Here is a 24,548-nt window from a genome sequence, read left to right on the forward strand (position 1 = left end):
AAACCTCAATTTAAAAATAATATTAACTCTCCGGGGCAGAGTCTGTCTTCTTTGTGCGTCTATAGTGCCTAGCATGTTGTGGGTCATACTGAAAACACACACAACTTCAACCCCCTTATCTTGTGCCCCCTTTTTGTGGTATACACAATCTCTATGAACACAATACAAGCAAACAACATAAGGTCAGGCATTCTGCCCATCCAGGAAAGAACAGCAAATGGACGCTTGGCACACGTGAAGTACTCTGACACCACAAAAAGTACAATTACTTTATGAAAAGTTGTCTTATCTAAGCTTCCCAGTTGCTTAGGCATAATAACTGCTCATTTGGCTACTAACTGTAACCTAAGTTCTCTGTAAACTGTGCAGCTGCATGGCCACATAGCAGCCTATTTAGTGCCGCACAGGCGCTCAGGGAACCTGCCCGGCCTGGACCTGCTGTAGATGGTCCGGGGCGCCCCTCCTCCGGCCCTAACTCAGCCCCAGACCCGACGCTGCCAGGGATGGGGTGGCCTGAACCCAGCCCCAGCTCGGACCTGCAGCTGTGTCCCTCCCCTGGCCCCAACTCAGCCCCGGCTAGGGGAGGGACACCCCTCCCCCAACCCCAACCCTGTCCTGGCCCAGCCCTGCCGTGGCCAGTGGAGGGGCACCTATCCTGTGGCCCCAGCCCTGAAGCTGCCATGGTGGGGAAAGGCGCCTCTCCTCCCCAGCCCAGATGCTGCTGCGGGGGAGGGGGGGGGGAGTCCTGTCTCCCTGACGTAGTCCCAGAGCACCCTCCTGCACCCAAAATCACTCATTCCCGGCCCCACCGCAGAGCCCACACCCCCAGCCAGAACCCTCACTCCCAACCCACACACATCCCAACCCTCTGCTCCGGCCCTGCGCCCCTTATCCCTAGCCCCACCCCAGAACCCGCACCCACAGCCGGAACTCTCACACCCCTGCAACCCAACCCTCTGCCCTAGCCCTGAGCCTCCTCCCACACTCTGAACCCCTCTGCCCCACCCCCACCACATGAATTTTGTGATGTGCATCGTCACATCACCTCCATATTGATGCACATCACAAAATTCATTCCACACATGTGTGAGAAAAATTAGAGGGAACTCTGACTGTAACTGTTCAGCTTCTTGTACATTTACACTAAGGCAAGGTTGGAAGGGATGTACAGAGAGCTGTTACAATAACTATAAAAGATTGCTTTCCAGTTCTTATGAAACTTTAGTTTACTTACTTCTGAAAACACAAAAACACACCCAGAGTTTGTTTTTGCTAGAGAATAGCTTCGAAACACAAATAATATTGAAAACAGATGAAATTCTTCACATTGTGCAACATATTCCAGAAGAAAAACACAATGGCCTCTCATATCTTGGCACTTAATAGTAAACAAGTTTAAGATATTTGGCTCAAGAGAATCATGTACTCTGAGTTACTGAAGTCAGCAAGAGCCTTTCCAATTATTTCTTCAGGCTTTGGATCAGGCCTCATATGAAGAAGCTGATTCTAAAGGAAAAGACAAACCCATTTCACTGAAAAAGATCAAGCTAGGTTTCTGAAATGGACGAGATGCAGCCAAGTTTCGTAATTTGTATTTTGTAAATCTACACTGTGCTATCACAAGCACTCTCAGAGGTTGTGATGACCTTTGCTACAACGCAGCAAGCTTTGACAGAGCAAGGGGAGATCCAAAGTACATCTGTAGTGTCATAATGACAGCACTCTCCTGAACCTTCAAATGACAAAAAGAAGAGAATATTTGAGAACTGTTTCTTTAACCTTAAAGAGCTGCACATGAAATTCATCCTCTATAGTAAAAGAAGGCTAAAGTTGGTATTCCCAGCCAGTGCATATATATACAATGGTCATTTAACTCTTTTAAAAAGTGCTAGCAAACAAATTCTTATTGATAAATTTATAATTCACTCATGTCCCATTCATTAAGCCTTGTCATTGAGTCAGTCTCCATTGAGGAGGTTTCTTTATACCCTGAAGGTTTCATGACCCCTAGACCAGTGCTTCTCAAAGTAGTGGTCCGTGGACCAGTGCCGGTCCGCGAGCCATTGGCTGCCGGTCTGCGGCGAGTTTCCAGGAAAGAAAGAAAGAAATAATAGTATAATTTAAAAATCGCACCGGAATTCCACCAAGAATAATTATCAGTCGATAAAAGTCGACAATATTAAATAATATTATGTTTTCAGAAGCACATATATAATATTGATAATTATGCCATAGTGCTACAGCATGTTTTGCATGAGACGTGCGAGCACGCACTTACCCCACTCCTTCGCATATAAAGATGCCGCCCCACCGGCGGTTACCATCAAGAAGTTGAATAAAGAGCATCATACGGATCTCTGCGTGTTTGTCATTTGGGACCCCGTCCAAACCCATTGATCTGAGAATGTAAGTACTAATAATATTATAAATTTTAATAATAATTATTTTCTGTCCTATTCTGCCATATCCCTTACGAAGTAGATAGAGACAATTGAGTACCACACACCTATAGCCAAATAGACAGTCCTTGTAGGAGCAGGATTTTATAATTGTACTAATTGTACTATAAGAACTGATGTAAACTTTGATTTCATTCTGCCAGCCACCCTTTTTGAATATCAGAAAAGAATGACTGTCTGAGACTGGGATGCTGTTTCCAATATGCATTACAATTAGGACCTGTTATAAAGTTTAGTTAGTAAGAGACAGGATTTTGTATTGTGTCTATGATAAATAGATTAGAGAAATGTTGAGGGCCTGAAGCCCCATTGTGAATTGTTTTAGTTATAAGATTTAGCAAGGCTTGATTTACAATGTATTCTGCTGAATATAAAATACTGCTGTCGGTATACCTTTTCAGGTTTCTGTGAGAGACTGTTTGTGTGAATGAGGAATGAATGCATCAGAAAAAGATATGGTGTAAAAGCCATTACATCTTGTCCAGATGGTCAAGTGAAAAAGAAAAAAGGAGTACTTGTGGCACCTTAGAGACTAACAAATGTATTTGAGCATACTGGACACCATTAAATTAGGCTTGAAGAAAGACTGGGAGTGAATGTGTCATTACACAAAGTAAAGCTATTTCCCCACGTTTATTTTCCCCCCCTACTGTTCCTCACACGTTCTTTTCAACTGCTGGAAATGGCCCACCTTGATTATCACTACAAAAGGTTTTTTTTCCTCTCTCCTGCCGGTAATAGCTCACCTTACCTGATCACTCTCCTCAGAGTGTGTATGGTAACACCCATTGTTTCATGTTCTCTATGTATATAAATCTCCCCACTGTATTTTCCACTGAATGCATCCGATGAAGTGAGCTGTAGTTCACAAAAGCTTATGCTCAAATTGTTTAGTCTCTAAGGTGCCACAAGTACTCCTTTTCTTTTTGCGGATACAGGCTAACACGGCTGCTACTCTGAAAGAAAAAGTGAGAGACTTGGAAAGAGCAGAAAACATCCATTGTATTGGATGCTAAACATGTTAACAGCATTGACAACCTCAGAGGTGAGACAGGCACCCCTGAAGGCAAGACAACAAATAGGAGATAACGATGGGAAGCCCGACAATAACCATCAAATGATAACAGCAGAAAACCCCAAGATTAACACCACTTAAGGACTAACAATTACAGGATGACATTGCAAAATGCATGGACTCAAATGGGAATTTACTACTATAAAGCCGGGGTGTTTTGCCATGGGACTCTGGGTTCAGTCCTGCAAAGCCTTGGAGCATTGGATTGCAACCAACAGAGCCCAGTTTCTCACTCGTCCTCAATCTAACTGGCCATTACATTGACTCGAGCTACAATAGACTGGTAACTATAAACAACAACTGGCAGGACGTGTGTGTGTGTGTGTGTGTGTGTGGTGTCTGAAAAGCATATGCTAACTGTTGCATTTTCAATAAATGCGGCATATTTGCCTTTTCCCCCTGAAAAGATCCCATGTGTTTTGTATGAGCATAACGTCCTCGCTTCCTCCATATCTATAAATTGTTTCATACACGCTCTCATTGTTCTTACTTATAGCCTTCCCCTCTTCTAGAATCAAACCTACGTGTTTCTGCCAGGAAGTTCTCGAAATTCCTCGCTTTCTCACTCCATATCTTTCAGACAGGTAAATCTTATTTTTGACGTTCATTATTCATTCTTTCCATATGTTCAAACCCTCTTAACTTTCCAATTATTATGTTGTTTTCAATTTAATTTTAAAATTTATGTATTTTCTTATCCTAACATTACTTACCCTATTAATCAATGTTCTTCCGCACATATTTCTCAATTAAAAGCATTCCCACTGCATTTATTCGGCTTTTATCCTAATATCATAAATTAAGTATATACCCGGGGTAATGGAATTTATATTAATTATTTTTATGCCTAATTTACACAGGGCGAAGCGAGGCCCAATCAACATATTTAGCAAGCAGAGACATCCGGTTGCTGAACATGCAAGTTATTCTGAATTAGATGACGGCAATATAAATGAAACCGAAGTATTGTCAACAAAAAGAATTCATACTAGCTTTACTTGGAAATATGACTCCTTATACATTCAGTTCAGTTTTGTAGCCATGAATGATGGTGGAGTGCCAAAACCACAGTGCGTTATTTGTGGCGACGTGTTGGCTAACGACGCAATGACACCGTCAAAGCTCAAGAGGCATTTGTCAAAGTTTGACTCCGACTCACAATTTATCAGACCACTCTGTTTTATTAGCAAAGCTGCTCTGCTAATACATTTAGAAGTGAGCCCCCCGAGTGGGGCTTGTGTCTTTTAATTTATACAGTTTTTTGGAGAACAAGTTACAGAGAAGTTACAGACAAAAGAAGAAAAAGATTAGTCACCACCCTTCGAGATCCCTGAGACCAGTCACCTATCTTCAATTACCTGCCACCCTTAACAATCTCCTTTAACAGCTTCCAGTTAACTTAACTAATTGCCCTTCACCCCGTCCATTCTGATACCTGCTTCTTAGACGTGCTGGCTCTATCTTAATTTCTTCTCCATTCAAAAGCTAACTGTCCCTACGTGTGCTCCCTCAGATACTTTGTAACATGTTTTGGCATGCCCTCTCATATACAATGTATCCAGCATGTCCCCTTATACAATGTTATACTTCCACACATTTAAATACAAAACATAATGAAATTAGTTCAAAGCCAAAAGAGTTCTTTGAAAGGAAGCATGTTGATTTAAAAGGCTGTCAGAAACAGATCTTTGAAGTGTCACACATAAATACTGGTGCTTTGCGAGCTTCTTATAAAGTAGCGTTTTGCGTTGTGTATGGCTTTTTAGCCTTAGCAATCAGTGAGACACTAGTGATAGGCTGTATTAAAGATGTCTGTATGGAAATGCTGGACGAGCCAGTGGCAAAGAAAGTGGCTCAGGTGCCACTTTCAAATGACACTATAGCTCGATGAATTCACAATCTGGCTCACAATATGGAAGATCAGCTCATAGGACAGATTAAATTAGCAAAGTACTTTTCTTTGCAGCTTGATGAATGTACAGACGTTGCTAATACGGCAATTCTGATGGTGTATGTGCGCTTTGAACATGAGGGTGATTTGAAGGAAGAGTTTTTGTTTTCTGTTTCACTACCAACAAAAACAACTAGTTCTGAAGTGTTCAAGACTGTGAGCGACTACATTGTTAACAAATGGGGGTTGGACTTCAAGTTTTGTGTAGGCGTATGTTCTCATGGCGCTGCCGCAATGACAGGACGGCATTCTGGAGTGGTTACCCAGATTAAGGCGCTTGCACCCGAAAGCAAGTTAATGCACTGCTTCCTTCACCAAGCAAGTCCTGCAACAAAAAAAAAAAAAAAAAAAAATGTCAACAGAACTAAACAGTGTGCTCAGCGAGGTCGTAAAAATTGTGAGCCATGTAAAGGCAAATGCTATAAATTTGAGACTATTCACTGCATTATGTGATGATATGGGAGCTGATCATAAACAGCTCCTACTGCATGCCGACGTATGTTGGTTATAGAGGGGAAAAGTCCTGCCAAGAGTATTTGAGCTCCGAAACGAGCTCTCCGAGTTTCTTCAGGACAAAAAAACCAAATTGGTCACAACTGTTCCAAGATGTGGATTGGATAGCCAAGCTGGCTTATTTGGCTGATATCTTTGCCATTTTTAATGATCTCAACACCTCCATGCAGGGAAGGATGGCTTTGTGTCTTACAATGGCAGACAAGATGGACGGACATAAACGAAAGCTAAAAGCATGGAAGAGTCGAGTGTCAAGAGATTGTTATGACATGTTTCACAACTAAGTGACAATCATCGCTGATGCAGGTGAAGACCTTGATGTTACATCTCTACAAAATGTCATCAGTGAACACTTGACAAATTTGGCGGAACATTGAGTTTTACTTTCCAGCAGAAGAAGATCCATGGAAAGGGACTGGATGGATCCGACATCCGTTTATTCCATTGAAAGATGACTTAACTGTCACTATGGAGGATAAATTGTTGGAGCTGGCTGCTGACAAAAGACTAACGATGCGTTTGAAACTACAACATCACTTGCTTCCTTTTGGATAAAAGTGAAAGCAGAATATCCTGAGTTTACTGAAATTGCTCTGAAAACTCTTCTCCCATTTCCTTCAACATACCTCTGCAAGACTGGCTTCTCAACCATGAGTGTCATTAACACAAAGTACAGGAACAGTATGGATAGTCATTCTCCATTGCGTGTGGTACAGTCCTCAACTGAACCACGACTGGATAAACTGACAAAGAAGAAGCAAGCTCACCTTTCACATTAGTAAAGGTTAAGATTTTAAAAGCCTATTATTGCGTTAATAAATTTTTTTATAATATCTTTGTTAGGAGACTTTGCTGATTTGATTTTTTAATATTTTTTATTGTATGGTAATATTGTATTATTTGTTTACAAAATAAACATGAAATAAAAAATGTTTGCCAACTTCTATTTTATTCATTATATTGTTTCCGATATAAATTAATATTACTACGAATGTTCAAATAATATTTTCTTGGATCATAAACGAATAATAGTCATTTTATACTATCCGCACTAAGCCTTTCAGTCAGTCAGTCTTCAATGTATTTAATCTCCTCATGTACGCCACACTCCCATTCCAATTAATACAGAGAAGTATATCAGTTTTTCTGATCTGATGTGCTACGTGCCCATGTGAAAACGATAATGATATGGCACAAATATGGTACTGGTCCCCGGCAAATATGGTACTGGTCCCTGGCACATTGGGGAAAAAAAATTGCCGGTCCGCCACATCAGATCGTTTGAGAAGCACTGCCCTAGACAATACCTTTGCATCCAACCTTGGCACCATGACTCCCTGGGCCAGAAGCTACTGTCCTGAAAAGTCAGAGACACCACCCATGCAGCATTGGTACTTACAAAGACAGATTTCACCAGAAACTGTATGTTTCCAAGCGCAGTAGAAAAACTACTTTGGCACTTCTAAAATGTGAGATTCTAAGTCACTTTACAAATATTAATGAATTTAAACACCCCATGAGGAATGTTATGGGGATAAAACTTGGCTGCCCCACTTTACAGATGACAATCCTGCAAATCTCAGAGTTCAAAAGTCATGAGACCCCCTCAAAAACACACACATACATACAATTAATCCCATGCATTTGGGTTCTGGTTCTGATTTAACTTTCAGTAGAAAGCCTCTCTGCACCTGTTTGTGCACTCACCTTTCAGGACAAAAACGCAACACAAAATGCATGCAAAAAATGGAGTTCTCCTTTTAACAAGAACTTCTCCATCATAACCTATGGTGTGACAGCCTCTCTTTCGTGGTCCCCTGTTCACACTCCAGTCCTTGGGTCTCCCAGTTTCTCTTATCCCCTCTCCAGCAAGCTCCAGCTTGCCAGTGAAACTGTTCTGTTTCTGACAGAGTAAGCAAGGTAGGGATCTTTTCCAGCACTTCCTGAGGTTCGACATGGATTACCTCCCAAACTTCCTTAGTACAATGGAGAAAGATCCAGCTCCCTTGTGCTCTCCCATCTTGCTGTTTCTGCAAGATTCCACTTATTTGTAGCTACTCTGAGCAGAGGAATCAGTGAGCTGTCTGCTCAGGAAATGGAACCGAAGTCAGCAGCAGAAACTGCAGGCAAATGATCCAGAAAATCCAAGTTGTTCACAGCCCTTCAGGTGATCCTGGACTGTGTGGGAAAAAAAGGTGCCGCAAAATTATGTTACAAATAATAGTCATGCAATGCTGGCAAGTCTGAAGACACTGACGCACACAGGTTAGTTTACTTGTTCATGATACTGAAGAATCCATGGCAGAACCAGGAACACAATATGTACATCTCGCAACCCCTTCCCAATACAACAAAATTATCCTTCCTATCAAGGACGGAACTCTCAAATCAACTGGGATCTACAGGGACATATTAACAAACAGGTGCATAAAATCAGGCCTAATGCACAGCAATTTTGGAGACTTTGGAGAGGATGCCAAGCGAGCAGAGAGAAGCAGCAGTAAAAAGCTGAGTCTTCAGGTTCAGAGTTGCTAGCATTGCATAACTATTATTTGTACCCTAATTTTGAGGCAGCTTTTTTGCAGCTGAATGGTGGTTATGCACAATGAAGGAGCCACGTGTCTTCTTTTGGAGTTAATGGGGGTCGTGAGGGCACGTATAATCGGGGAGAAGCCTCTCAGGGAAGATCTGTGGAGCTAGCAGAGGACATTTGGCTTTGTGGAAAGATCATCAGGATGTCGACATGTCACTTTAGAAGCATATCAAAACTAAAAGGTTTAAAGACAGCAATGGAAAGTGAAAGAAAGCAGACAATTGAAAACTTTCAATGCACTCAGTGGGTTAATCTGTCCTGGCAGACTGAATGTATAACCTGTCATGACCCACCTAGTCAGAATAAGTTATAAACAGATTTATATATTTACCAAAGCAACTTTTATCATGTATCCACTACAAACCCTACAGTTGTTATTCCCATTTAATGTGTAGTGCCACAACTGTCATTGGTATAAGAAAAGGAGGACTCGTGGCACCTTAGAGACTAACCAATTTATTTAAGCATAAGCTTTCGTGAGCTACAGCTCACTTGTAGCTCACGAAAGCTTATGCTCAAATAAATTGGTTAGCCTCTAAGGTGCCACAAGTACTCCTTTTCTTTTTTGCGAATACAGACTAACAAGGCTGCTACTCTGAAACCTGTCATTGCTATGTTTAACTTTGAAGGAACCATTGATGTCAGCACCCTAGCATTCACAAGTAATCCGCAACAAAAGCATTGCTGCACAGAACTAGTGCTGTACTTCTCTTACACCAGCTGAGATTTATTAGGAAGCAAAGAGCCAAAAAGATTTAGGAGAATGTGCCTTTTCCAGGATGGGGAAAAAGGGTGAGATACAAGAGGCATCTCAAAAAAAGAGTACAGCAAACAATTACAAGTATTGGGAACTATATAGAGTGTGGTCTTTAAAGCAAGATAATAATTTCAGTGTAATTAGTTATGTGTACAAGCCTTAATGCCAATTTCTATTAAAAATGCTTTACAAGCTAAGAAAAAAAGTAACCCTAAAATCATGTATGGCTATCATTGCTACATGAGCACATACACTTGTAGATCATCTTCATTAACTTGCTCTAGAACACCAATACGCAATCTTAAAATTAATCACAACACAAACTCTGAGTATCCATTCAAGCAATGAAGTCTGATGAGAGACAGTTACTGCATGAAAAAACAGATACTAGCTTTAGCTACAAGTACTTGTTTAAATATCTTTATTTACTGGCAGAAAGTCTAAAGTTTCCCATTATACAGAGACATGTATAAACCCGTTTCTCACTACCAGTAAGAATCCTACTTCAGTGGGTAATGTAAAAGTAGACATTTTTCATATTCAAAATGGAGGTCTGTATTTTGATATTCAAAACATTTAAAATAAAAATGGTTATGTGTCAAGATGAATGAAAACACAGAAAACTGAAAATGTCATAAAAGTAAACTTGCTCTTCCGCCATTCTCCCACCATCAAATAAAGCACTGCTTTTGAATAGAGCCGAGAGATCTCTGTAGTGAAGAAAACATTATGCAATATGCGCACATTTGTTTTTCCTACAGTGATCTGTTTTGTCCTCTAGATGGATAAGCAAAACCTCTTATCATCAATCTGAAGGAGTAAAAGAGAAAGAGCCTGTACTTCTAGTGTAAATGTTTATAAAAACATTTGTGTTATTCCCCAATGAGTCTGCACGAAAGGATTTTTAATCAAATTAAATACACTGGTTTCCAGTTGAATAGAAAGATGACAAAAACCTGTGTTCCGCTGGACTGCAGTATAAGTTATTAGAATTGCAGCTTTTTAGTCAATCAAAGACCATATAATTATTTCCCATGTAATCTTCTACACTCAACTGTCTGGCTTGCAGATGTCAGAGAAAAATCCTATGTAGGCAGAAATGAGATAGTAGCTGTCAACTAAATTACACTTCTCTCAAATACTTTAAGCAAGAACACGCCCTGCTTGGAGTTAAAGACTAATATTTAAAAGAAAAATATTGCATTATAGAGTTTCACTAGCAATGCTATGGTTAAAGAGGTGTTTGCATTCTCAGCCTCTACTTAGAGTATATAGGCTTTAAGTAGTTTTTTTAAAGACATTCTTCAAGCTTCAGAGTAACAGCCGTGTTAGTCTGTATTCACAAAAAGAAAAGGAGTACTTGGGGCACCTTAGAGACTAACCAATTTATTTGAGCATAAGCTTTCGTGAGCTACAGCTCACTTCATCGGATGCATACTGTGGAAAATATAGAAGATGTTTGTTTTTATACACACAAATCATGAAAAAATGGGTGTTTATCACTACAAAAGGTTTTCTCTCCCCCCACCCCACTATCCTGCTGGTAATAGCTTATGTAAAGTGATCACTCTCCTTACAATGTATTTGATAATCAAGGTGGGCCATTTCCAGCACAAATCCAGGGTTTAACAAGAACATTGGGGGCGGGGGGGGGGGGAGAAATAGGAAAACAAGGGGAAATAGGTTATTACCAGCAGGAGAGTGGGGTGGGGGGAGAGAAAATCTTTTGTAGTGATAAACACCCATTTTTTCATGATTTGTGTGTATAAAAACAAACATCTTCTGTATTTTCCACGGTATGCATCCGATGAAGTGAGCTGTAGCTCACGAAAGCTTATGCTCAAATAAATTGGTTAGACTCTAAGGTGCCACAAGTACTCCTATTCTTCAAGCTGAAATCTTTCATACTTTGTCTCAGTCCAGAGATGCACTTTTCCAAAAAGTGAAGAAAATCCATTTAAGTTATTTGAGTCTTAAAGCATGAAAAATTGATTTTTTATTTAAATAAAAGTTATCCACATGCATTTTTTGCACACCAGTAACTCAAAAGTGGTTTGAAGAGACAAGGCTGGCCTGTATGCAGTCCTCAGAAAGTATGTGTTAGTAAGTGTGAGGAAAGATAGAATAAGAATAAGAATGGATAAGAATTAAGTCAAGAATGATTGAGATAATTATTGTGTACACAGAACATTCTTCCTTGCTGATGCACAGAGTGTGGCTATCCAGATACCAACACACTGGGTCTTCATCCACAGGTCTCTCTCCAGCCTGAGTCAATCATTTCCTTCTCTGCACAGCCCCTTGTATCTCCCTTCCCAGATCTACCCTTAAAAAGCTGCCAGACTTGTTGGGTCCCTTCCGGAGTTTTGTGGCTGCAGCTTCAAATTTCATGCACTATGGATGGGAAATTTTAGATTAGTTTGTGAATACATATGGACACCTCTTCTTTCCCCTTTTTCTTTAGGGACAAGCAATTTGTGTTCATACAGTGTTGTCACAGATTCTAAAGGGATATGGTCAACTTTAATTTTACATTTACCTATTAAAAGATTCATTTTTCTGATAAATCTACCTTTGACAAGCAAGTACAGAATTTCTGTTGTGGATTAAGTTTTGTAACACTTTTCTATTCTCATGCAGTTATTAAAGTTTTTTTTCCAGCAAGGATTTCTGGGAAGACCTAACCATGCTCATACTACCACTAAACATACTTTCTATATTTTCCTTCTGTGCACATATGTACCTGCTGCCTTTTCAGTTCTACTGCTGCAGTTATTGGGAAACACCTATTTACAGAGCCCGGGGAATATCCTTCATGCAACCTCACTCCAGAGCAGTGGATGAGGGTGATGCAACTGACCATCAACAAAACAGTGAAACTGACTATACACTGGTTTCAGAGGAACAGCGTGTTAGTCTGTATTCGCAAAAAGAAAAGGAGGACTTGTGGCACCTTAGAGACTAACCAATTTATTTGAGCATGAGCTAAGTGCTGATGACTGCAAAGTAAAGCTGAAAACATAGAGATGTGTTTCTCTGTTAATCTCAGATGTTATTTGCAGCAACAGATGGAAATGTGATTTTCAAGTTTATAGTGCCCTTTTAGAACTCCAGAAAAGTAGTTTGGCTTTCCCCACAGCACCCATAACTGAGCCACATTGTATATATTTAATCACACCTAGCCAGAAACCAATGTTGCTTAAGTGAAGGTTGATACAATAAAAATAACAATGTTAGGAAAAATACTGGGAAACTTACTTAGAAGAAATAAGTTAAGACAGTATACGTAAAGATGTAAAAACCCTTTGTTCAGGCATTTGCCAACTAAGATCTAGACATGCAAAAGTTAAGTACAGGAACTCTGAAAACCAAAACCACTTTTTCAAGTATGCAAGGGGTTAGTTAATTTAACTACTAACTTCAAAACCATCTAATTACTTCCTTTTTTACATTATACTCCATCCTAATGGTAATCATCCACATGTTTAGGTTTCAGAGTAGCAGCCATGTTAGTCTGTATCCGCAAAAAGAAAAGGAGTACTTGTGGCACCTTAGAGACTAACAAATTTGAGCATAAGCTTTTGTGAGCTACAGCATCCAATGAAGTGAGCTGTAGCTCACGAAAGCTTATGCTCAAATAAATTTGTTAGTCTCTAAGGTGCCACAAGTACTCCTTTTCTTTTTCCACATTTTTAGCAGTCTTTTCCGTCTCCTACAATAAACAAGGTAAAAGATTGGATTTTAATAGAGGCTTGGTCCCATCCTTATGACAGACAGACAAGGTTGTCTCTCCACAAATTTAAAATTTTTATTAAAGCTAATGTTAAAATTATATAATACACAGGTTGAGAAAAGAGTGTCTGTACATCTCGGTATAGTGCTTAGATTATCCACAGATACAAAGTTTGTTTAAAAACTCATAAAATATATATAGTACATAATCTACAATAACCCAAATTTAGATAAATTTAATTATATAGTTTGGACATTAGAATCCAAATACTCGGGTACATCACTCATGAAAAGTTATACAGAGAGTTAGTTGTAGAAAGCAAATATAGGAATGAGTGTAGATTGTCCCTCAGTAATTGAGCATTTAGGATGGGTTGTCCTTTAGTAGATATAATCCATCAAAAAAGTATTTTAGTTACTTGCACTTCAAGAATGCATGGCATTTTTACAGAAGCTACTGTAGTTAACAGGCAGATTTAAGGCACTGAAGTTCACACTATATGAAGAAGAATATATTGCATATGTGAAGAGAGACCCTAGTTACTGGTACTGTGGGAAACATAACTTTGAATCTTCTGACTTTGGGGTATTCAACATCTCAGTATTGAAACTGCATTAATGTAGTTTGCATTTATGAATTAGGATCACAGTAACGGCTACACAAACTGACCAGTCATCCACTTACTCTGGTCAATGCTGAATGCTCCAGAAGAAGTCATCAAATTCTGTTTAATACAAGAAAAAAGAAACCAAAGTGGCTTTTGTATTTCATTATAATTTTATACTGCTCTTCCTAAGAGAACAGACCTACGTAAAACCTTCCAAAAGCACTTAAATTAATTAGGAGCCTAAGTCCACTTTCAAAAATGAACTAGCCACATAGGCACCCAAGTCCCATTGAAAGTCAATGAGGCTTAGGATCTCTAAGTCATTTTTTACCCTGAGTATTGTTACCCTTGTGTTGGATAGCAGCCCTCCCAACTCAGGCACTCCATCCAACCCTAGTTGCTTATTTCAAGAGCTTTTATATAAAATTTCTGCAACAAGAATCACTTTGAGCTTACTCATTTCATCTCATGGAGTAGGTTACCAGCAGCCTTGAAACCCAGGACTTCTTCATGCTCAGGCACGATTTTAATGTTCACTTATGATTTTGAAGCAATACCACTGGTCCATCTAAACTGTGTATATTTTCTACCCTTGGCTCACCAATTATTGCTTAGTTACCATCCCCTTTTGAAATTGATTACAAACTTCTGTCACATTTGTTAATTACTGTATATGTGCGATGAGAGAATTTGCATCTACCATGTATTTCAACATCAAAAGCTTGATGTTGAAATACATGGTATTTCATGGTAAAACAACACAAGTTGCAGCAAAGTGTTAAAGTCATGCTATAACCAGAAAGCCAATTTCTCATGAGAAATAAATAGCTCTCCCATTTCCCGGCCCGCCCCACCAAAAAGACTCAACGCCTTTTATCACAGCTGTGTCTCTGCCTACACAGCAATCACAAATTATTGAGCTTGCAGAAGGTGCTTTTATATGGAAATTAGGGTATTTACATTTCTAAATCTTGCCCCTCCCTGTCACAGTTGCCAAAGACTCACCTTCTTCATCCTGCAGAGAATCCCCTACCGACCTCATCAATCTCCACATTACATGTACCTGAGAACTCACCAGTTCTCTAAGGATTTCCCTTTTTGGTTTAAAACCCCTGTTTTAATGAAAGCAGCACCAATACGTTACTACTGGCTGAAGAGAGCTGGAAAATATAAGCCCATGACCAGTGTACGGACAGATTAACAGCCTAATTAACATGTTAGATAGGAATGTAATTATACCAAGAGTGGGTAGTACACGTTATAGCCCAAGGCCTTTGTACTTCAGCACATTGGATCCAGCTTACATAGCGCCTCCAAATTCTGCTACCAACACAATTTTCTCTCTCCTCCCTATCCCAACCCAGATGAGACACCATCTTCTTGTCCACTGCCACAAGCTGTTGTGAAGATTTAAGTAATTAAGACAGTTTAACTATGCATGAGATCTTAACTCTCCTCTCTTTTCTGAGATGTGGAAGAAAGGGAAAATTGTAGCAGTGGGTGGGTGGAACATTTTGTGAGTTAGCGTGTGTGGATTCTAGGTAGGAGTTTAAAGTAGCCCATATTTAAAGCCACAAGCCTCCAAATTAAAGGTGAGGCAGAGACTGTGTCAGTAAAACTTTTTTGTTGGTCAGGATGTAAAAAAACCACACCGCTGATTGACATGAGTTTCACTGTCAGAAGCACCAGTGTGGACAGTGCTATGTTGGCAGGAGATGCTCTCCCGCCAATATAGCTACTGCCACATGTTAGGGGTGGTTTAATTATGCAAGTGGGAGAGCTCTCTCCTGTCAGCATAGAGTGGCTACATGGGAGACCTTGCATCTGCAGCAGTACAGCTGTGCCACTCTAAGGTGTCTAGTGTAAACATAGCCAGAGACTGTCTTTTTGTTCCCTGTCCATACACCACCTAGCACAATACGGTCCTGGTCCATGACTCAGGCTCCTAGGTACTATTACAATAAAATAATAAATAAAGGTTTAAAGGCTATCAATTCATATTCAAAACTATGCAAAGCCAATTTTGTAGATCTCATTTAAACAAATCAAACATTAAAATAGTATGTACTAGGCTATAATTTATGGCACTGAATGTAAGAATAGGCATTAAATTTGATGGGTTGTATAATTACATTATACTACTTAAAATTTTTCTTTCAATACTAATAAGCTATAATTTAAGATGTAAGAATACAGGGCTAGTTAGTATTAAACTTTCAGTCTTAACTCTGGAATTGAGTGTTTTCTTCTCAACCATAATTCTGCATTAACACTAGTTGTCTAGACTATCATACCTATGTATTACAACACATGAAAACAGAAAAAAGAGAAAAAACTATTATTTACCTGTGTATAACCCACTTAATCACTAAACAGTTTTGGGTTCCCCATTGAAAAATTCAGCCACCTGGGTGGTTTTCACAATAGCCAACCACAAAGAAACATGTTGGGACTATTACATAAGTAGATTCTCCACACCAGATAAAAGTACAAATGTTCTTTTAAAAAAACAAACAAAAAAAACCAACCATAAGGCAAACACACCCAGCTCATATTGGGTAAATATATAGCCCAATATTACTTCTTCCTCACAATTCTCAACCTGAGTTCCAGAAAACAAACAATCCAGAGAATCCGAGTAAGAGCCTGACACAAATAAAACATTCTAAGGCCTTGTCTACACTGCCACTTTACAGCGCTGCAACTTTCTCATTCAAGGGTGTGAAAAAATACACCCCGAGCGCTGCAAGTTTCAGTGCTGGCAGTGTAGACAGTGCACCCGTGCTGGGAGCCGCGCTCCAGCGCTGATAGCTACTCCCCTCGTGGAGCTCTCCCGGTGCTGGTGCCGCAACTGCACAGCCACTTTAAAGCGCAACCACGTTGCTAGTGAAGACATAACATTAGTAAGTTGATTTCTACCTTTCAAGCAAATGATCTCAGATATTTTCCATTCAGAGTTCAAATCTGAAAACAAATAGGTTCCAGTAACACATTAAAAATTAGCCAATACGCTGGCTCACATTCAGCCTGAGTCAGAGTTCAGTCCTAGTGGTTTAATGGGACAAAGTCAGATTGAAGTCTGATTAATTTTAAAAAGGTCAAGATACTTTCAAATAGTGTACCTGTCCTGAAGCCCTTGCCGATTCTATGTTTTTACAACTTCTCTCCCCGCCCATGTTTTTCCTCTCTCTTGCAGCTGTGAAAAACCTATACAAGCAACAGGAAGACTGATTGCACATGACAAAAGCTGAAATTGGCTACATGCAGACAGATGTTGAATGCACAAAGTAAACTGGGGAAAAAAGAAAACTACTGTATTTTTCTTTAGTGTCTTTCAGTTATAGTAACCTTAGGTGCTACGTGTAATAATAGCAAATTAAAGTCACTTCTCTGAATTTTGTAACAGAATCTGAAATAAGAAACACGATACCAGTGTCAGATTTTAGCACCTCATTATTCTTCTAAAACACTACATCATGTAGAATATATTTGATCAAAGACACATTTAATTTTAAAAACGATAAGTTGGGGAAAAGTCAGTTAAACCATAAAAACGATATTCGTGAAAATCAGGCATTTTAAAGGTTAACCATTTAAAAGATCCAGTTAAACAAACCACCTTGTTTTTGAGGGGGACACAGACAATGTAAGCCTATTGATCACTTTGGTTGAGAAGCATCTGTCTAGAGATCCTGTCCTGTGCTGAAATATGCCGCTGTGGCATACATCTAATGTATGGAGGAACAGATACTATCACACCAACGTACCTGAGCTACACCATGTCAGGACAGATAGATGATCAACAGAAGAGTCAAAGTGGGAAGAATGTGGTGTGCAGTGAAGCAACAACAACAACAACAAAAAACTAGCCCCTTTCCCCAAGACCCCCCCGCTAGCGCCTCTTTACCCCTTCCCCTGAGGGTGACCCCCTGCCAGTCACGCCTCTTCGCACCCTTCCCCGAAACCTCCACGCACACACTTGCTGGGGAGAGAGACATGCAAGTGGCAGGTGGAGGAGGCCTTGGGGGAAGAGGCAGAATAGGTGTGGGAAGAGGAGCAGCGCAGGCAGGGCCACAGGGCGGAGCGTGGGGAAGGCCACAGCCCAAGTGCCCTTTAAGCAATGATGCTCTAAATCTGGCAGGCTGCCGCACCTCCCGAGAGGTGCGCCATGTCCTGTTTGGGAATGCTTAGCCTCCCTTGGCCTATTATACCCGCTGCCCATGATGGCATGCTCAAATAAATTGGTTAGTCTCTAAGGTGCCACAAGTACTCCTTTTCTTTTTGCGAATACAGACTAACACGGCTGTTACTCTGAAACCTGTCATTTATCACTAGTGCAGTTTGTCTGGGTGGCAAGATAGACTGGAGAGTCTAAGGGAACTGACTGTGACTCCATGGTATAACTGTTACAATGACCCAGGATTTGACATTTGTTACTGGGTTGGTGAAATCTAATTATAGAACACACCACTAGTTTGGGGTGTCTGCCCTGGTTTTGACAGTCTGTCCTGAGGTAGGCACTCACAGGCACAAGCCGCTCCAGAGAGCGTGACAGATATGTCTGCACATTTTGCATCTGTTGCTTTGGCAGGATCTGGTGCTGCTTTGAGTGGATGTGTCCTGGTCTGTGTGAAGCTTGCTTCTGATGAGGAGTCTGGCAGTGTGTTTGGGGTTGATAAATGAAAAAAACCCACCCCATCACCTGTGGGTAAACACTTTGCGCAAAGTGATCACTCTATATCAGTCCTCATCCTCAAAGGAAACCTGCGCAGCACTTTCAAAAGATGATCGTGAAAGCTTAAATTCATAACTTTGCTAGACACTAAAAATCATGATCTTAATAAAGACACAAATTATGGCTTATTACAACAATCTGTAACCCACTAAAACCACTTTTTTTGTCCTGTGACTACACGGGTCTTAATGGGCCAATTCAGCTTGAATGGTCCTTTAGAATATGTGCTAACTACTTATGTGACGCTATCGGTTTGATCTGGTATTTAGCCATGACACTGGTACCTTTCCCAGACCTGAGGAAAAATTCGATGTAGCTCAAAAGCTTGTCTCTCTCACCAACAGAAGCTGGTCCAACAAAAGATATTAGCTCACCCAGTTTGTCTCTCTAATATGTTAATTTCACTCTGCCACTATTAGCAGCAGCAGAGGCACGTGAGTCATGCAGACTCAAAGACATCACTGCATTCATTTACATTTGGAAAGGGATCCATGCAACTGTAGTGGCTAAGAACTTCTTTTTAATAATGAAGATTCATGTTCCATAGAAATTAAGGCTTAGGTCCACATTCATTGTTGAGTCTATTCTCTCTTTGTGCCCTCCCTCATAAACCCTTATTTCAGATGCAAGAGCATTAGAGTCATACCTAAAATACCCATAATGCAACCTTTCCTTTGCTTGTGAGTCGCTGAAAATGTCAGTCATGAAAATTGTCAAATTACAACATCAGCAACATATAATTTACACTAGTTCATGAGCAAGCCTCCCTCTGTGTAAGAGCACTGATGTTTAGGCAACAACAGAGCAGTTCTCCTTTACATAAAGAGGGTCATTAAAAAAAAAAAAAACATGTGGACTAAGATTTCTTTACAATGGTTTTAGTAGTTTCTTGCTCAGAGACACACTCCTAGGAAAAACTTTTAAACTCAACCCAGCAGGCCGCACCCACAACCCCACCAAGCAAAGCTCATAGGAATTCAGGAGCATAAACTGAAAGCTAGTTACGTAAGTGGAAAACACTGCAGTTTTATTCACCAAAGACAGTTCTCATACAGCACAGGCAGAATCAGTAATATATTGCCATTCAAACCATGTGCATTTACTCCCCCCAGTTTTAGCAGCAAGAAGATCAGTTCTAATACAGCCCTGCTTTCTTTCAGAGTACTGAGAAAGGAACAGCTACCATGACTTTTAGAAGTGTTTTGAAGTTTGAATTTCCCCATTAAAGTGAAATTAAGAGAGAAACATTTAAGATTGCACTGATGTAAACAAATGGAATGCTTCTTTAAACATAGTGCTAAGGCAACTCAGAGCCTGACAGTGATCTGTCCTTCAGGACAAAGTGCGAAGACAGACCTCAGAGAAACTAAACTTACTATGACTACTTAACTACAGGTGCTCTAACTGATCTGTGGACCATGGGTGGTCTGCAGAGAGCTGGCTGCTCACATAATGCCCATATTCTCAATCCTTAAAGAATCCACCCTTCAGCCCACCTCTCTTGCTAACTATTGCCCCTTCTCCCTTCACCTTTAAACTGATCAAATGTTCTATTACAACCAATACCTCAACTTCCTTTCCTCCTGCTCACTCATTAATCCCTTTTACTTTGACTTCTGTCCTCACTACTCCACTGAAACTGTTCTCAGAATTTCTATCTCAGGGCCTCTATTCCATCCTCATCCTTTCAGACCTCACATCTGCTTTTGACACTGCTAATCACATTTTTAAAACCTTGCTCTTCCCTTGTCCATCATGACTTGTCCTCACTTGGTTCTTCTTCTACCTCTTTAATCATACCTTCAGTGTCCCATTTGGAGTCCCCCACCTCCTCTATCCATATGAGTCGCATAGGACTTGATATATGGCCCCTTCCTATTCTCATTTTACATGCTCTCTGGACAATCTCATCTGCCCATCTGGTTTTGACAATCGTATGTCAATGACTTACAGCTCTCCCCTGTATCTAGTGTTGGACTGCGGCCTGTCTCTCTGACATCTCCTCTCGAAGATTACACAGTCAGCTTAAACCTAACATGGCCAAGACAGAATTCCCAACCTTGCTTCCCATACCCTCCCCTTGCTTTTTGTTCTGTTACTTCTGACATCAATGCCAGCCTCTTCCACCCATGTCAGCTTCATGCAAACCTCTCCATGCCTTCTAGCACACCACCTTTACCCAAGGATCACCCTCTTTGAGCTGATCCATCAACTACCCTCTCTTTCCTCAAATCCAACCTCAGGATCCACCTCTATTACTTATCAGCCTATTATATTCTAGGTGCTTACAAATTGATTGTTTAATAATTTTTCCAATATCTTTCCAGGTATCAAAGTTGCCTGACTGCTCTATAATTCCTTGGGTTCTCTTTGTTCTCCTTTTTAAAGACAGGTAGTAAGTTTGCCCTTCTCCAGTTCTCTGGGACCTCACTCATCATCTATTAGTTCTCTAAGATAACCATTAAAATAGTTCCACTGTTGCTTCAGTGAGTTCCTTAAGTACCCTTAGATGAATTGCACCAGGCCCTGTTGACTTATATATATATATCTAATTTATCTAAATATTCTTTAATATTTTCTGTCCCTATTCTGGTTTAGGTTCCATCCCCCTTGTTCTTGCTAATAATCACCAACCACACTCCTTCTTCAGGCCCACCTCTTCAAGCATTCTCTCCTTCTTATATCCAATAATTCCTTCACTCTCCTCCTTCTGATTTATTACTCTTGGGTGGGCACAAACCACTGTGTTTGTTTAATTTTTATAATTTAGAGTGTAATTTCTTTGTCAAGTGTCTTATCTGTTTGTGAAGTGATATGTAAACTTACTGCCTTGTGCACATTTGTATATGATTATTACACTGATGAGAGAGCTTCTCTCATTGACATAGCTACTGCCTCTCGCACCGGTGGATTAACGATGCTGATAGGAGAAGCTCTGCCGTCAATGTAGTAACGCCTTCACTAAAGAGCTACAGCGGCACACTGCACTGGTGCAGCTGCACTGCTGCAGTGCTGTATAAGAAGACAAGCCCTTAGTATGGGCCTGATCCATACAGACTTCAATGCTCGGTGTATCTTTCCATTGGCTTCCATGGATTTTGTATCAGGCCCATATTATTTGGGATATTAAATACTCAGTTCTCCTGTTGACTACACCGGGGGTTAGGCAGATGTGGATTTTTCACACCCCTGAGTGACGTAGTTATACAGATGTAAATTTGTAGTGCAGACCTGAGGTAAGATAATGATAGTCATTTAAGGCAGTCAGCAAATTTGCAAGGTGATCTATAAAGGTATGTTAGAACTGTAGTGAAGAGCTAAATGGCGAAGCTGAGTTGGGTTCTATCAAAACAAAAAATCCACAAAGGACATCTCTTTTGCCTACACACAACCCATCAGAATTCAGTTTTGAGTCAGTTTATGTAGCTCACACTTCTCTCCTTTGCAAATATATCTGGTATTGATGTGGGCTCTTCAGTCTCATTCCTTAAAAGGTTAAATGAAGGAACAAACTACAAATAGAAACCCCATCTTAGAGGACCACTGCTTTGATGTCACAAGTTTTTTTATATTCCAAAAATATAAAACTTTCCAAAGAATTGACGTATGGTAACATTTCATTGCAACTTATCAGTCTTATGCCCTTTTCTTCCCTCCTCCCTTACTTTTAAAATCACTCAAATTGGTAATCCACCTTTTTGGCTTTTTGCCATCAGTGCATCATTTGCTGACTAACAATTAATTTTAGAGTAAGTATTTTTGTATAAAAATTTAAAAAAAAACACATCTGTGATGCACAAAAGTTATAATAAGCACATCCTTGAATCTCTGTGTAGCACACCATCCTAAAATATTGACTCTGTTTAACACACCATCCTAAAATAAAATGTGTGTTTATTTCAACAGTTGCTGGGTTTGCAGCTACAAGAAATAATGTATATCTTGTTTAGTTATACTTTGTTTAAAAAAATACCTAAGTACAACCATGTTAAATATGTCATGAATTTGTAAAAGGGAGGTTGGCTAGGAGCGTTATAACCCATCCCTTAAAAATGATTTGCTTTAAAAGGCAACACTTCCACAGAGGAACAAACATCCAAAAACATTCTGCTGCAAATGACTCTAATTTATAAATAAAGACAACTCTACCAATGCTCAACACCCCTCTTTACTTATTGGTCACAGGGAACACGGAACAGAATGTTATTAGGACAGCTTTGGGTAAGATGATCTCTACTTCTTTGATCAGTGATCTCTACTTGTCATTGATGAAGCATGTCTCTCAAGTCTTAGCTCCCAAAGTGGTTTTGAAGTGGAGACTTGCTGGCATGGGATTTGAAACCAAAACAGATAGTGATTGTACTCCCCTCTTCAAGAACATAGGCATAGGAAAACATCACACCTCCCCTAGTTTCCATGCACTCTTCCCATTGCAACTATGCCTGGGAACACCACAGTCGTATCAGGAGAGATCTGTGGAGGCAGCCGTTTCAAACGTGTCAAGCAACTGACAGTCTAAGGATTCAGGTGTAGGAGATAGTACCTCTGCCTCCCATTCAATTGCGAGTTCTCTAATTTACAACGGAACTTGATTGCTGGAATCTGGAATAGCCTAATGGTGCCTTTGAGCACACATAGTTAAAGGGGAGGCAGGCAGCAGCAGACTGAAGCGCCAGACGAGAAGTTCATCACTGTCATAGGGAGGAGAAGCATAGCAACACTGAACAACGGAGACTGGGAAGGGAACTAGTGGGAAACTAGTTACCATCTCAAAAAACACTTACAGGAGTGGTATGGCCTCTGTCCTACTTACCCATGTTGTACCCATAGGGCGACTCAGTGGCTCCATCCTGCAGGCTAGCCAAGATCTCTCCTTTGCCCACGTCGCTGTCCCCCACCAGCAGAAATTTCAGCAAGAAGTCATAGGCTTTCACTGGGCTGCCCACGTGGCTCATCCTCTTTTTCCCTTACCCCCCGAAAAAAATCTCTCCGGCGAATCAGCTCCCAGAGCCCATCACGGGAACCCAGGAGGAAAAAAAGTCACCGTGGGAGCAGCAGCAGCAAACAGCAACAGGAGACAAACAGAGGCATGTTCAACAGCGCCGCCGCTCAGGGCAGGCTGCAATGGGGCAGGGGGCGCCAGCCACGCACGGGGAAGGAGGTAACAGGTGGTGCAGGGCTAGATACTGCGACATGAAAACGCATCTGGTGCCAGGGACCGGTCTCAGCCTGCGTGGCCTGGGGGCACTCGCTACAGCCCAACTCCGCACAGGCACGGCGGGCTGGCTGCTGTATCACACGCCGGCAGCAGCCAGGGAGATGCGGACGCGCACCCTATGGCGCTGGGGGTCCAGCCACCCCCTGCAGCGGGCTGCGGGTCGTTACCGAGCAATGGGGACACCCGTCATGTCGTGACAGAGGAGAGACAGGCGTCTATCGCCTCAGGGGCGGGGGTGGCGACCTATCAGGGAGACGGGCCGCTATCACAGGGGGCAGCCGCGGGGGGGGGGGGGGTGGCCTTTGGCAGGGAGGGGTCACGGGACAAGCCCGGGCCAGAGCGGGATCGAGTCGCGGGGCTCCAAAGTGTAGGTGCGCGACGCCCGGTCCCGGCGCCACCGCCCTGGCTCCCCAGGGGATCGGGGGAGTCGGTGCCCAGCCCGAGCCGGAGCTCGGTCCCTCCGGCCGCGAGCGAAGCGCGGGTCTGCGTTTCGCGCCGTTCCTGGCCGCGATCCTGGGTCCCCGCTGCCTCCCCTCAGCGCAGCGAGCTCAGCACTGCAGTGGCACTGACTCTCTACCCCCGCTTTGCCCCAGCACGCAGCACCGTGACAACAGCCCCAGCCCCACCCAACTCGGCTCCCATTGGTGCCTGCGGATCCTGGTCCCCGCCCTCCTCTTCTTCTATTGCAGCGCTACGCTAAGGGCCACGCCCACCTCCTTTTCCATTGGGCAACGGGTCTCCCAGCCTCGCCCGCCTCTTCTTCTATTGGGATATCGAAACCCTCAGCCCCGCCTTGCTCTTTTTCCATTGGGGGCAGGGTCTTCGGAATCCCGCCTCCTCCTGTTCCCTTGGGGGCACAGCGGCTTAGTTGCTAGGCTAGTTCTCCCGCGCTATTGATGCTGCCGCC

At 41.6% G+C, this 24,548-nt stretch overlaps 1 protein-coding gene across 1 annotated transcript in view; it reads right to left on the minus strand.

Annotated features, from left to right (window-relative positions):
• The window catches only part of RAB40B (RAB40B, member RAS oncogene family), a 60,792-nt gene extending 36,566 nt beyond the window's left edge, over nucleotides 1–24,226 (minus strand). The window contains exon 1 of the mRNA XM_073311255.1: nucleotides 23,237–24,226. Within this exon, the coding sequence (XP_073167356.1) occupies nucleotides 23,237–23,378 (142 nt within the window). The 5' untranslated portion in view covers nucleotides 23,379–24,226. The remainder of the gene's footprint in view (nucleotides 1–23,236) is intronic.
• Between the last annotated feature and the right edge of the window lie 322 nt (nucleotides 24,227–24,548).

This window comes from Lepidochelys kempii, chromosome 14 (assembly GCF_965140265.1).
Source record: "Lepidochelys kempii isolate rLepKem1 chromosome 14, rLepKem1.hap2, whole genome shotgun sequence".
NCBI lineage: Eukaryota > Metazoa > Chordata > Testudines > Cheloniidae > Lepidochelys > Lepidochelys kempii.